Raw genomic sequence first — 14,115 nt, 5'->3', positions numbered from 1 at the left:
ATTTTGTACACTTTAGAATTTATAGAAAATTGTATTTTAAATATGTTTGTTAAAGAATACACGTACATTTTTGATTAAATTTTTCTATTTTAAATGTAAGATTTGATTTCAACGTACACATATAATTTTTATTAAATTTTTTCAGAAATGATGAATATTATTATTAACTATGTCGTAAAATATAAAAAAGATAAATAAGAATAATTTAGCTCTACGCCTCATTTATAAAAAATTACCTGTTACGTATAAAACTGTAACAGAAAACACGAACACATGCCTTCTACGCACGGTGCGTTAACACTTTTTTAATTTAACGTTTGCTTTGTTTGCCAATTTTCAGCTAAACTGGAGCAGTGAAGTTCGGTATAAGCCGCTCAGCACAACACACACAGTTTAAAAGAAATGTTTCGTCGCTCTACGTGGTTAACAAATAAAAAAAAAAAAAAAAAAAGCAACGCTGATTATTAAAATTAGGAGACATACACGCGGACATGGTGTTTGAAAAAAAATTAAAAAAAAAAAAATGAATCGAAGGACAATTCAACTTGCTATTATAACATTCGTGTCGTTTTATGAAATACGCCTATCATCTTCGAATATTATTCGCCAGAAAGAAAAAAAAAAAAAAAATTAATAGAAAATATTTCAGCAGCTGTCTGTATGTGTTTTCACGCGCGTGTAGGCCATTTAAAGTCTCTAATTGCGTTTTTTTAATTTTTTCAAAAAATTTTCGAACACACTTTGCAATATATCGCTAGTTGAGAAAATGACACACACATACATACATACACACATTCGATAATGTCCCACGTTAGCGTGATCGAGTTACTCGAATATGGATATTGATCGTCAAAATTAATTCTCTACTTTTTTGGCATATTTGCATGGCAACGCAATAATGATAACACAATACAAGATAGATCCTGTAATTTAATATGGTATTTTATATTGTTTTTTTTTAATGTCATTAAGACGATCATTTGTCTTTGTAATTTTATTATTAATGTCATGTTGCTGCAAAAGTTTTCTAGATATTTGAAAGTCAAATAAGAATTCAATCTTAAATTCATGCTGTTCAAAATAAAGAGAAATTACATATTGAAACAAAATATAATAAGTCAAATATGAAAACTCGACAAATGATCTGTCATTTGAAATAATATGTATTTGTTAGTACTTCTTTCTACAATTTTCTACAAGCCATATATTTTATCTTTTTTAATATTTTTTAAATATTTCAATGTTGAAATAATGCTTTAAAAACTCAAGAAATAATGCCTTAGAATATATTTATATTCTTGTTTTAATTGCAAGAGGATGTTGAAATAATTGAAAAGTAAATTTTTTAATCTTTTTATATTATATTAGATAAAAGTTTAGATAAAAATAAAATTACTTACAAGTTATAGAATTATAATGTTTTTATTTTAGAAAGAACTTTTATCAGAGCTTATGCAGTGATTTGATATGTGTTGTTGCTCGTCTTAAGAAGGAAAGAAGCGTTGTATAATTTATAATTTTTGCCTTTGTTTTATCTATTGTAAACAGCTCAATTGCGCGATGCACGTTCATTTGCAACGACTGTACGTACACACAACTTCTCGCCCTGCACGTTTATTTTAATTTCATATTTCTCCGCAAACGATTCGTTTGCGTTTCGATAACTGCCATATATATATTTTTAAGCGGCACACTAACTTGGGACATAATATATATATAAATATATAAATATATAAATATTATATATAAATATAAATAAAAATTAGCTTTAAAAAAATTGTTAAATATATGCTATGCCGCAAGGGATACGCATTGGAGGATTATAAAAAAAAAAAAAAAAAAAAACGAATGGAACACACATTGTGTAATAATTTAAAGAATTTCCTCTTATATGATCCTAAAAATATCATGATTCTACGGAATTAAAAAAAGAAAGAAAAAGAGATATTTAATTGTTCTTTATAGACATTTCTGCGTGTGTGATACAGTTTTTATTGAGCGAGTTTTTAATAATTAGAGAAGTCCAGAAACTTAGAATGATATTAAGATTCTGTTTGCAAGTATCTCGCTTGATATTAACTGATATCCTATTCATATTACAATCACGCGATTGTCACACGATATTCTTATGCTTTATTTTTCATTCTTTTTGTCTTTTTTTTTTTTTTTTTTTTTTTTTGATATTTTTAAATATTTATCATGTTAATTTTTTTTTCTGTTTCGTACAAAGAGTATAAGAATGATTTAATATTCAGACTTATATTCGCGATCATTTTATTTCAATAACGATTATTTAAGAATTAATTATTTTTATTTTAATATCATCTAATTACAATGCGACTCATTTCAATTGACGTCGACTTGTTCCATTACTCTTGGAATGCACTTTATTCTAACGCGATAATATATTTCTCGCAATAAGACCTCTGAGTAGCACATGAGGATACGTTTGTAAAACGTCTCATCTTTTTTACTATATTATACTGTGCGCTTCATACTAATTTGTACATACAATCATTATCAATGCAGTGTACGCCTAGACAAGAAGATGAAAAGCCATAATTAACGAACTTAATCAAAAGAAAGAAATGAAATCGACAACAAGTTCGCTTTTTTCTAGTTTAATGCATGTGCATTTAGTGGATATTTTTTAAACTATTCGGAGTCGCATTGCTACACTACACACAACTTAATATTTCATAGCTATGTGTTTTATATATAAATATAAATATGATTATATATATATATAAATACGAGATAATGAAGGACGATAAATTATAAGAAATAAAAATGTTTATGATAGAAAATATATGATAATTGTAAAACTATATGATGATTATATTTATAAAAATATCCTTTGAATATTTCCATTTCCTCATATAAGCATTATCATAATTTTATATTATTCATAGGTAGGTAATTATCAATATATTTTTGTTTAATTAGATTAAAAATTATAAAAGTTTATTATTTTTAAGAGGATAAATTTTTAACAAATTTTTATACATAATAAAATTATTTATCATCGTAATTTAATCATTTTTAGTCGCATATTCTATTTGAATATTCATATCGTGAATAGAGGAAGACCTTGATGATGCCTTCAGGAAATGATGGTCATTATCTAATATAGTTTTATTATTACATCTGAAAGTGACCATTAAAAGTACTTACTCCCCTAGCAATGGCTTTCAATTTTATTACGAACATTTTTGTCCAATAACTATGTTTTGTAATTGTATCACGATTTATATTTTAATATTATTATTTCTTAATTATTAATTTTCACACAATATCACAATTTTTTCTTTCATTTATGATTTTATTTGTAATTAATATTATAGATCGATTTAATATATAAAAAAAAAATAGATATATTTATTAAAATATTATTATTTTAGTGTTGTTTTAAACAATATGTTAATAATATTTTTAATATTTTTTTAAAATTAATTCTGATTAATTCTAACACAATTTAAATTTAATCGTATTCCAAAAATAGTTCGTAATCGCTACAAGATGTCATTACGTGTCCAATGATTGTCCATGATTTTTCTTATGGCAATTTTCATTTATGAAGACAGAAATTAGAATATTTAGAATATGAATAAAATATGATGAAAGAACATCAGTTTAACTTTTTTTTTTATCAAAAGTTTTAGTTGTAATTAATATTTATCATTATTCTTTAAATTTACTTTACATAAAGTCCGATTTACAATGAATTGCGCATGCGCATTGATCTGTATTAAATTGGATATATAGTTGCTTGACTTGAGAATATTCTATATAAAATGTCTACATATACATATATCTTTAGTTATATATATGTATATATATGTACATAATGATTAAAGAAAGTTAGTCTGAGCAAGATGGCCGGTCGGACGACTTCGGTCTTATATTACTCTGCACTTTTGTTGCATTTAATATTATTAACGAGTTTCAATAACGGGCAGAGATTTGGTCTCAAAGCAAAAACTCTTCATATTACGGAAGATTACAATTCTTATGGTTATAGACAGCCGCTTGTCATTAATCGAGACGAATATTCGGATGTCAGCGAAACGTCAGCTAGTCGAACGCGCAGGGATATTCCTTCACAGATCTCAAATAATGATCCAAATATCACGACAAAGGTATGCAATTATCATTTTCTGTTTTATTACCATTCTGATATTTTTGATCCTATTCGGAACGATAATTCTATCGATTCATTTGCCGCATAAAGTAGTACATTGTTTTTGTTCTCTTATCACTGCGTACTTGTTATTCACCGATAGGAGAGATTTTAGAATTTTACGCGGCAGATAATAAGGGCGGTATATACAACGCTGTCTTTGTGCGGCAGAGAGCGGAGAACGTAATTGCCGTATTATGTCCCTTCCGGACTAAATTTAATCAATCTTGACGAAACGGAGTAACGCGTCATAGTCGTTCTGTTATTGACATACAGAGGTCAGTAACCGCTCTATTCGTCTTCTTTATTTCGGCTTAAGCGTTCATTGATTGTTAAATATTTTTTGATCATGAAATCTTTCGTTCACTTTATAACATATACAAAAAAAATTACAAATGATTATTTTTAAATTCAATAAGTATAAGTTACACAGCGAAAAATATTGTAACATTCATGCGTATTAAGTTTTCAAACTTGTTTTTTTCGAAAACAATAAACTTTGGACAAAAAATTTTATTTTACATTTTTTCTAATCATAATTATTTAATAATCAGTTTATATCTCTATTGTATGCATTATTTAATTCTAATCGCAATGTCAAATAAGGTATCAATACATTCATGTAAAAGTGTTAAACAAACATTGATTATATTTAATAATTAGATAACATTTAATGCGATCATAATTCATAAATAAAGTCGAAATTATTGTTATTATAATGTTATTATAATGATTGATCATTATATTATTTATCTTATCTTTTTCGATATTATTAGATTAAATTGATAGGAAGAATATTTTCAATATTTTCTTATAATTATATTTGATTATATTATATTATATAATTATATTCTTATAATTATATTATAGTTAAATTTAAATATTAAATTTTTATTTGAAATATTTCAAAGAAAACATAAAAGGAAATAAATGAGGAAAAAATGCAATATTATTTTTTTCGAAGCACAGATTAATACTATTTATAGAAATGTTCTCTGATGATACAACAATACGTGACAATTACTCATAGGTAAGCATATATATATATATATATATGTGTGTGTGTATGTGTGTGTGTCATGCTAGTAATGTAATTATATCTAATGTAAAATACATATCTAAAATAAATATATATATATTTATATGAATGACAACAAAGGAATATTATGTGATATAACGACCAACCAAGTTAAGTCGTTAAAATATGTTATATTCGTAAACAGAGATTAAGATATTCGTCATTTGTAATGGTATTTAAAATACGTGTATTTTTTTAAAAATAATTATAATCAAAAATTTATATTATACATTTTTTATAATAATAATAATTGTAATTATAAATTTAAATTTACGTCATAAAAAATAAAAAATAATATTTTTACAGTATTTTTAAAATAAATTCAATTATTTTTTAGAAATTTTATAAATTAAAATATACATAATACGTACAAAATAGATTAAAATTTTCGATATAAAAATTTTGTTTTTGTTAGATTAATATTTTATATAATAAATCATATATAATTATATATAATATTAATTAATAGACAAATATTACCAATAAATTTTTACGAATTCCTTTCACTTTTTTTTCCTATATATAATATACTTACATTGCAGGAACAATGTCCTTGAAGTTATTTAAGATCACAGAACAGAAGAAAAAAGAAAAATGAAAAATGAAAAATATCTTTTTATTTATATTTTTTTATATGTATTTCAAATTTCTTTTTATTATATTTCTTTATATTTATTTCAAATATAAATTAACATATTTATAATGGTTCTATGATGTAACATTCGTTTTTATTTATCAATCGAATATCGTATCTAATAGATATATTATTTAAATTACATTGCCAGTATTGTTTAACCATATCTATAGTAAGAAATAATAAAATTTGTATTTCTAAATAAATAAATAAATATCTTTCTCCATTTTTAACTTATTTTTAACTATATTATTATACTATATGATGATTAATTTTATTTTTGAAAATAATGTTATATTTAAAAAATTAAAAATTTTTATGTTTTTTATTTTCATAGGTCAATGCTTTAAATGATTCGCATCAACAATTAATAGTTCATTGGGTAGGAGAAAGATCAAATGTGATAATATGTCTAGCAAGAGACAGTACACCAGTAAGAAGCAAAAATCCCACACCTAGTCCTAGTGCTGTGTACATAAGTTACAATTATGGCGATACATTCGTCAATATAACCGAAAAATTCCGAATCAGCACTTTTCAACAATACGCTACTTTGGACAAATTTACTAATCATCCAAAATATAACAGATTCGTAAGTTTATCTTTTTTTGATATCCTCAAGTTTTCTTAGCTATTCATTGTTCTCTTAATTTTATTTTATATCTTCCAGTGTATTTTTGTGGACAGTACACATAGATTACTTTTTATCACGCCAGACAATGGTGAAACTATCAATGAAGTGTCAGTACGATTTCACCCTAGTGAAATCTCATTTTATGAAAATGATGTTAATATTGTTCTTGCTTTGGATAAAATGAGCCCTCTACCTAGCGTAAGTTTTATAATCTTATATTGTATATTATATATATATTTTTATATATATATTTATTATATTGATTATATTGATTATATGTTTAGCTATGGTTTTCGACGAATACAGGCTACAAATGGACATTATTACGTCCTTATGTAAAAGCATTTTTTTGGTCTCCTGCACCTGCATTGATAATCGAACGAATGCACTCAGATGGAAGAAATACTGTTTATCAGATTGATTTGCAAAATAATTTACAAAATGATTCGGTAACACGCTTAATTGAACCATTTACATTGATCATTTCAGACGTGGAAGACTTTCAAATTAGAGGCGATTATAGATTTGCTACGTCAAAGAAAAAGGCATGTAAAATAGGCTAAGTATGAATTATCTTCAATTATATTGTTTAAACTCGAATTGTAAATAATTCAAATTTTTTTTCATAGAACGAAACGGAACATTTGGATCTCTATGTATCTTATAAAAATTTTAGTTTTATTAAAGCTGAATTTAATACAGCTTTACCAATCAAGAATTATCATATCGTCGACGTTTCGTATAATAGAGTTTTTATTGCTGCTTCTCACAGTGAAACGCAAGCGAATCTATACATTACAGAAGTTTTAGATCAGAAGATAGTTACATTCACTTTATCTCTTGAAGGAATTCTTGCGTTTTTCCCAAATAGCACTTGGAAAGACAGTTGGTTAAAGTAATTAGAACAAATAAAATAAAACAATATATGAAACGATGATAAATTAAAACTTTGCATGTGCTTTCTTTCAGTGATGTATCGGACGAGCCATTTACCGATTTGTACAAAGTAGAAGGTCTCCGTGGTATTTATATAGCATCACAAGTAAAAGGAACACCAAAATCGGGATCTATCGGCCCGGAACATTTAGTTTCTTTAATAACATTTGATCATGGTGTAACATGGAATCCCATAAAGGCACCCACTGCAAATCACGAAGGTTTTCTAATTCACTGTGCCAAAGATTGTTCATTGCATTTAAGTCAACGTTTTAGTCAATTATATCCTGTAACGAGATCGGTATCTATTATGAGCTCGAAATCTGCTCCTGGAATTATAATGGCTACTGGAGTAATAGGACCGAATCTCAAGGGTCATCCTGCCCTGTATGTATCCAGAGACGCTGGCCTTACTTGGAAACAGGTTCTCAAGGACTACTACTTCTTTAACATAGGAGATCACGGTGGTCTTTTGGTAGCTGTTAGATACTTCAAGTCACGTGGAGAAACCAGAGATATTTCTTATTCCACTAACGAGGGAGAGACTTGGCAATCGTATGAATTCAACGAAGAAATGCTGCGCGTTTATGGATTGATGACTGAACCGGGGGAAAATACTACAGTTTTCACGATGTTTGGTTCAGCTAGTGGCCAGCACCAATGGCTAATTATCAAGGTTGATCTGAGAAACGTATTCGAAAAAGATTGTACCAAGGATGATTTTAAATTCTGGTCACCATCAAGTTCAGATCAACCAGTAATGTCTTGTGTGTTAGGTCGGAAGGAAACCTATCAAAGAAGAGCAGCGAGCGTTAATTGTTATACAGGAGTAGATTATGATCGGCCAATAAAAACAGAAATATGTCCATGCGATTTTAACGATTATCAATGTGATTTTGGCTTCATACGAGAAGGAAATCCTTATCATTGTATTAGAGATAAATCTGTAACTTTCTATGATCCTTATGCTGTACCGAATATTTGTGAACCTGGAGCATTTTATAATCGAACTAAGGGTTATATTAAGATAAACGATGATGAGTGCGTAGGTGGTTTAGCCAGAAATTTCGAACCAGATGAGATTCCATGCCCTATGAAGGAGAAATCTGAATTTCTATTAGTTGCTCAACGAGAGCATATTTCACGAATAGATTTAATAGAAGAGAAGATTGAAACATTGCCTATTCATGATTTAAAGAATGTGATAGCAATCGAATTCGATATGAGAAACAATTGTCTCTATTGGGCAGACATTGTTAACGATACCATAGGTAGGCAATGTTTTAAAGATGGTACGAGTTTTCCTGAAATTCTAGTGGAAACTGACTTGAGTTCTATAGAAGGAATGGCACTTGATTGGGTTTCTAATTTGTTATATTTTGTTGATGGTGTTAAGATGAGAATTCAAGTAATAAGAACAGATATATCAACCATGGGAAGAATGCGAAGAACGATCCTAGGATCTAATAATCTACAGAAACCTAGAGGAATAGCAGTTCATCCGATGAATGGATATATGTTCTGGACTGATTGGGCTCCAGGAAATGCTTCGGTATCAAGAGCCAATCTTGATGGATCGGATGTGAAAAGATTATTTGTGGAACCAACTGTCGAATGGCCAAATGGGATAACTATAGATCATATAGCGGAACGTATTTATTGGGTAGATGCTAGACAAGATTATATTGGGTCTAGCGATTTCGATGGGAAAAAATTCAAGAAAATAATCTCTAAAAATGAGAGAGTTTCACATCCTTTCGCTGTTGCAGTATTCAAGGACAATATGTATTGGGATGACTGGAAACAATCTATGATATTTGTTGCAGATAAGGATCATGGTGTCGGTATAACTACTATATTAGGCCACTTACCAGGTCTGATGGATCTTAAGGTATTCGCGCACAGTATGCAACATGGTACCAATGAGTGCGCTAATAATACGTGTTCGCATATTTGCGTGGGTGCGCCCCATGGTCATGTCTGTCTTTGTCCTGACGGAATGGAAATGATCGAGGGCAAGTGCATGTGTCCAGGAGGAATCACCCCATTTGCCAATTTCACGTGTCCTAGAGTAGCCAGTACGTGTGCTCCGAATCAATTCACTTGTGCTAATGACGTATGTATCCCAGGATCATGGCATTGTGATCGGGATAACGATTGCGGCGATAATTCGGATGAGATCAATTGCGCATCGTTGACCAGTTGCACACCAAATTTCGAATGTGATGGCAAGTGTATTTCAAAGCACTGGGTTTGTGATTTTGATGTGGATTGCAAGGACGGGAAAGATGAAATGAATTGCAAATATCCGCAGTGCTCGGAGTCGCAATTCAAATGTGACAACGGTAGATGCATATCGCATAGATGGCGTTGCGACGATGAGAACGACTGTCGGGATGGTTCTGATGAGAAGAACTGTCCTAAAAAAGAATATCCCACCACGTGTAGGTCTGACGAATTCCAATGTAAATCGGATAAATCTTGTATATCGAAGAGTTGGAAATGCGATGGAGAAAAAGATTGCGAAGATGGATCTGATGAGGCCAAGTGTGACGATATGGTCTGTCAAAGTTGGCAGTTCACTTGTAACTTGATGTCGAAGGAGAAACATCGTTGCATATACAATTCATGGGTTTGCGATGGGGATAAGGACTGTGCCGACGGATCCGATGAAGTAAATTGTACCATCACCGTGCATTCATCGGTTCCTTTACCCAGTTCTAATTCTTGTAATAGTTGGATGTTCATGTGTAATAATAGGAAATGCGTGCCTTATTGGTGGAAATGTGACAGCGTGGATGATTGTGGGGATGATTCGGATGAGATAGGTTGTGGTAACGAAGAAGCCGAAGAATGGACCGTAATATATCCTACGGAGCAGTCAAAAGTCTGCCGTGAACATCAATTCCAGTGCTTAAACGGTGAATGTATACAAGATTCATGGCTCTGTGATGGTTCCAACGATTGTACTTCCGGTGAAGACGAAATACACTGTGGAAGCAGTGATCATTCCTCTTGTAGAGAAGATCAATTTATGTGTCGTATGGACGGTACTTGTATTCCCATAAGAAATGTTTGTAATGATGTAGAGGAATGTCCAGATGGTAGTGATGAATTGGGTTGCTCTGAAGAACAGTATTCCAATCCGGCAGCTACACCGTCTTGTTTCCTTGGTTTATTCCCTTGTGACGAGACACGGTGTATCCCTCTAGCACAATATTGCGATGGAAAACAAGATTGCGTGGATGGTTTCGATGAGAGCAATTGCGAGAAAAATAATTCGCGTGTTTACCAAGTGCTTGAGATGGGAGTGGACGAACGATCTATGAACGCTACAAGTTTCGTTTTCTATTGGTTGATGCCTGTACCTAACAATATTACTTTCGAGTTCCTACCTTCGATAGCATATGCTATACCTGGGACAAACTGGACCAATGCCAGCAATTGGGTCGCTGATATGGAATATCAATTTAATAATTTGAAACCATACACTCGTTACAACATCACTGTTTACGTTAGAATAAAAGGCCAATCTACTGTATTCCCTCCAGCAAAATATTTCACTGTTACAACAGGTGAAGGTGTTCCTTCAGAGCCGTGGAATGTAACCGTAACTCAAAGAAATGGTACTAGTGTAGAGGTTAGCTGGCAACGTCCTTTGTATCCGAATGGACCTATTACTGGTTACGAAGGATTCGTAGCGCCACCTATTCCACCTATACGATTCTTCAGACAAAAAACTTCTGCCATTTTAAATATGCCATTCGAGGCTGGAAAAAATTATTCGTTTTGGATAATAGCAAAGAACAAGGAACGAGAATCTGCCTCATCTAACGTAACTATCTTAAATTTCGATGGCTCTGCTAATATTGATAATATCGAAGATCTTAAGGTAGAATCAAAGACCAATCATTCTGTGATTTTGACATGGAAAAAGATGGATGATGTTTCTTATATCGTTACACCGAAAGGTCCGACAAATTATCCTACGTTACCAACAATTCCTGTATCCATTAATCGTGTAGAAGTGTCAAGATTAGCTCCAGGAACTAATTATACTTTTGAAGTCAGTGCTGTAAGAAAGAACTACATTGGTAAAACTAAGACTATTACTGTAGCTACGGACGGTACTCCTTTGCCAACTATTACGAACCTGGTTGCCCAGTTAGTGAAACCGCATGGGACCTCAGTAAAACTTACTTGGGACCCGCCAAAAAATCCGAGAAAAATAAAATGGCAGTACGCGATTCATTATGCGGTGAACATGATAGAATTCTTCAAGGGTAAGAATTCAATATAAGGCATAACTCATAAATATGGATTCTATTCTCATTAGTCTTATTATTTTCAGAATACAAACTTTTAACGACGAACTTGTCGGCAACTATCAAAGAACTGGAAGCCTGCGAATCTTACGTATTCGCAGTAGGTGTGAACGGCGATTATGGTGCTGGACCATTAAGTCAACCAGTTACAGTGTTCACGCATTTTAATCAACAAGCTGCACCAAAGAAAGTAAAAGTCACTCCTACGGACAATCTTAATTCCATTATTATTTCTTGGAGTGCCAGTTGTCCTAATATCGACGAGCCTATTAGATATACGGTGATTGAGAAATTTCTAAACTTTTGCATTATTATATATGTATATTTTTTCAAATCAAGAAATATCTGTTATTTCTTAATATTAATTTGAAAACGATATATCGAATTTTTCTTTATTTAAAATTAAAATTTTTCAAATATTTTTTCCAGATTACTGTGACAGAAATGACTCTAAATAAACATTTCGTAGTGACATTACCACCGACCAATGAAACTGTTATGAGACATAAATTCAATTCGATCAAACATGGTGGCAAATATAAAATTATAATATCCACGGATGTGGAAGACGCTATACCAAGTCAATCGGTTATTTATACGGCGCCAGACATTCAGCCTCCTCATCAGGTGAACGTTCTGCACAAGGATCAAGGCTTTATTATTTTTTGGCAAGAACACGATTTACCATCTACTTTGAGCAATGTTAAATATCATTATGAGATTTTGGTAGTAGAGGGATCGAATATAATGAAAGAATCGTCTGCCAAAATATATAAAGTTGATCAGCCACCGTATATATACAAAGATGCGAAACCAGATGTTATTTATACATTCGCCATTCGATTGGTCACCGAAGAAGGTTTCCAAAGTCCTCTCAGCGAAGTTTTCAGCACTAGATATAGTGCCGGTAATTATGAGAATTATTTTTTTAATTATTCCTAATAAAATTGCGATAGATTTTATTTTTATATATCATTGGTACAAGTTAAAAAAAAAAAAAAAAATTTCAGAAGTGTCATCGTTACCAGTAACGATAAATACATCCAATATCCTCTCATTCGCGATACCGATCTGTTTGTTGATTATCGCTTTGGGATCCGCATTGGCATATTTTGTTGTCAGACACAGAAGATTGACTAACAGTTTCACACAATTTGCTAATAGTCACTATGATACCAGACGTGGACAAGCAACTTTCCCGGGTACTACAGACGGCTTAGGTATATTTATATATTGTTTAATATATTAATTTAAGTTTGAAAGATTGAATTTGAATCTGAAATATTTTAATATATATGAAATTTTTAAAAAATTTTATTTTTTTTGTAATTTTAGAAGAAGAAGATAGTCCTGTAATCCGAGGCTTCTCCGATGATGAGCCGCTAGTAATAGCATAAACTCGTGAAAAAAATTACACATACAACAACATGACATGTTTACATCAATGAACATATCCAGAAAAATATTTAAGTATATAGGTACACTTTATATACACATATATATATACACATAATATTTATATTTTAGGAGAAATGTGCTAAGACACTATACGTTTAAATATAAATATATATGTGTATATATACATGTATATATTAGATAAACGATGACCTGATCATAAAATTGGAAAGCTTTTATGAAAGTGGCTCAAGACTGACATACACAAATACACATACAGATAAAAATATATATATATAAATATATATATATATATGTACACATTATAATTGTAGGAAGTAAACCAAGATTGATCGAATGGACTGTTTAGAGCACTTACATGAAAGCTTTGTGAAATGAAAAAAAAAAAAAAGATTATCTTACGTTTGTAGACTATTATATACATGTAAATGTTGAATTAATTTTACGTCGTACCGGTGGGCCATATAGAAAAATTTGATATTGTTGTTTGTTTGATATCTGTGTAAGGATAAAATGAAAAGCGGTAATGAGAAAAAAGATAGAAAAAAGAAAGAATTTGTACATATAGCAAATATTTTGTACGAACAGCCCAACACTTTTAAGCTTTTTCGAAGAAATGCCACGTTGATTATTGAATTTGTACTATATGTATAATGAAAGAAAATTGTTTAATTATCTGACCAATTTTCATTACTATTATCATTTTTTTTATTATTATTTTTTAATTATTAGTATCATCTTGTAAGACTTTTCTAAAATTTCGAGTTTTATGTCAATTTTTTATTTTTTGTCAATACAAAAAAAAAAAAAAAAAAAAAGAAAAATGTGCCATTATACAATAACTGTGACAAATGAAAGACAATTTTTGACATCGTATTTAAAATACTCGCTCTGCCTCTGCTAAGTTGTAAT

The 14,115-nt window shown here is 30.3% G+C and overlaps 2 protein-coding genes across 6 annotated transcripts in view; both read left to right on the top strand.

The window, feature by feature from the left end:
* LOC122713475 (spectrin beta chain) overlaps positions 1-470 on the top strand; it is a 28,268-nt gene extending 27,798 nt beyond the window's left edge. For all 5 annotated transcript variants that reach the window (XM_043933965.1, XM_043933962.1, XM_043933964.1 and 2 more), the window contains one exon: positions 341-470. In XM_043933965.1, the coding sequence (XP_043789900.1) occupies positions 341-344 (4 nt within the window). In that variant the 3' untranslated portion in view covers positions 345-470. The remainder of the gene's footprint in view (positions 1-340) is intronic.
* Positions 471-3,875: 3,405 nt separating this feature from the next.
* LOC122713198 (sortilin-related receptor-like) lies at positions 3,876-13,878 on the top strand. Its single transcript, XM_043933427.1, has 10 exons — positions 3,876-4,139; positions 6,230-6,484; positions 6,563-6,724; positions 6,811-7,071; positions 7,156-7,421; positions 7,496-11,745; positions 11,814-12,067; positions 12,217-12,694; positions 12,798-13,007; positions 13,123-13,878. The coding sequence occupies exons 1-10, from the start codon at positions 3,876-3,878 to the stop codon at positions 13,182-13,184; spliced, it is 6,462 nt and encodes a 2,153-aa protein (XP_043789362.1). The 3' UTR covers positions 13,185-13,878.
* Positions 13,879-14,115: the final 237 nt, after the last annotated feature.

The sequence above is a fragment of the Apis laboriosa genome, unplaced genomic scaffold (genome assembly GCF_014066325.1).
Source record: "Apis laboriosa isolate Shangri-la unplaced genomic scaffold, ASM1406632v1 scaffold23_cov150, whole genome shotgun sequence".
Classification (NCBI taxonomy): Eukaryota; Metazoa; Arthropoda; class Insecta; order Hymenoptera; family Apidae; genus Apis; species Apis laboriosa.
This window is presented reverse-complemented; position numbering and strand designations above follow the sequence as displayed.

Excerpts from the sequence above, each read along its gene's own strand:
- LOC122713198 (XM_043933427.1), top strand. The coding sequence starts at position 3,876 with ATGGCCGGTCGGACGACTTCGGTCTTATATTACTCTGCACTTTTGTTG. Across the intron at positions 6,485-6,562 it reads ATCCAAAATATAACAGATTC|TGTATTTTTGTGGACAGTAC; the intron begins GTAAGTTTATCT and ends TATATCTTCCAG. Across the intron at positions 12,068-12,216 it reads ACGAGCCTATTAGATATACG|ATTACTGTGACAGAAATGAC; the intron begins GTGATTGAGAAA and ends TATTTTTTCCAG.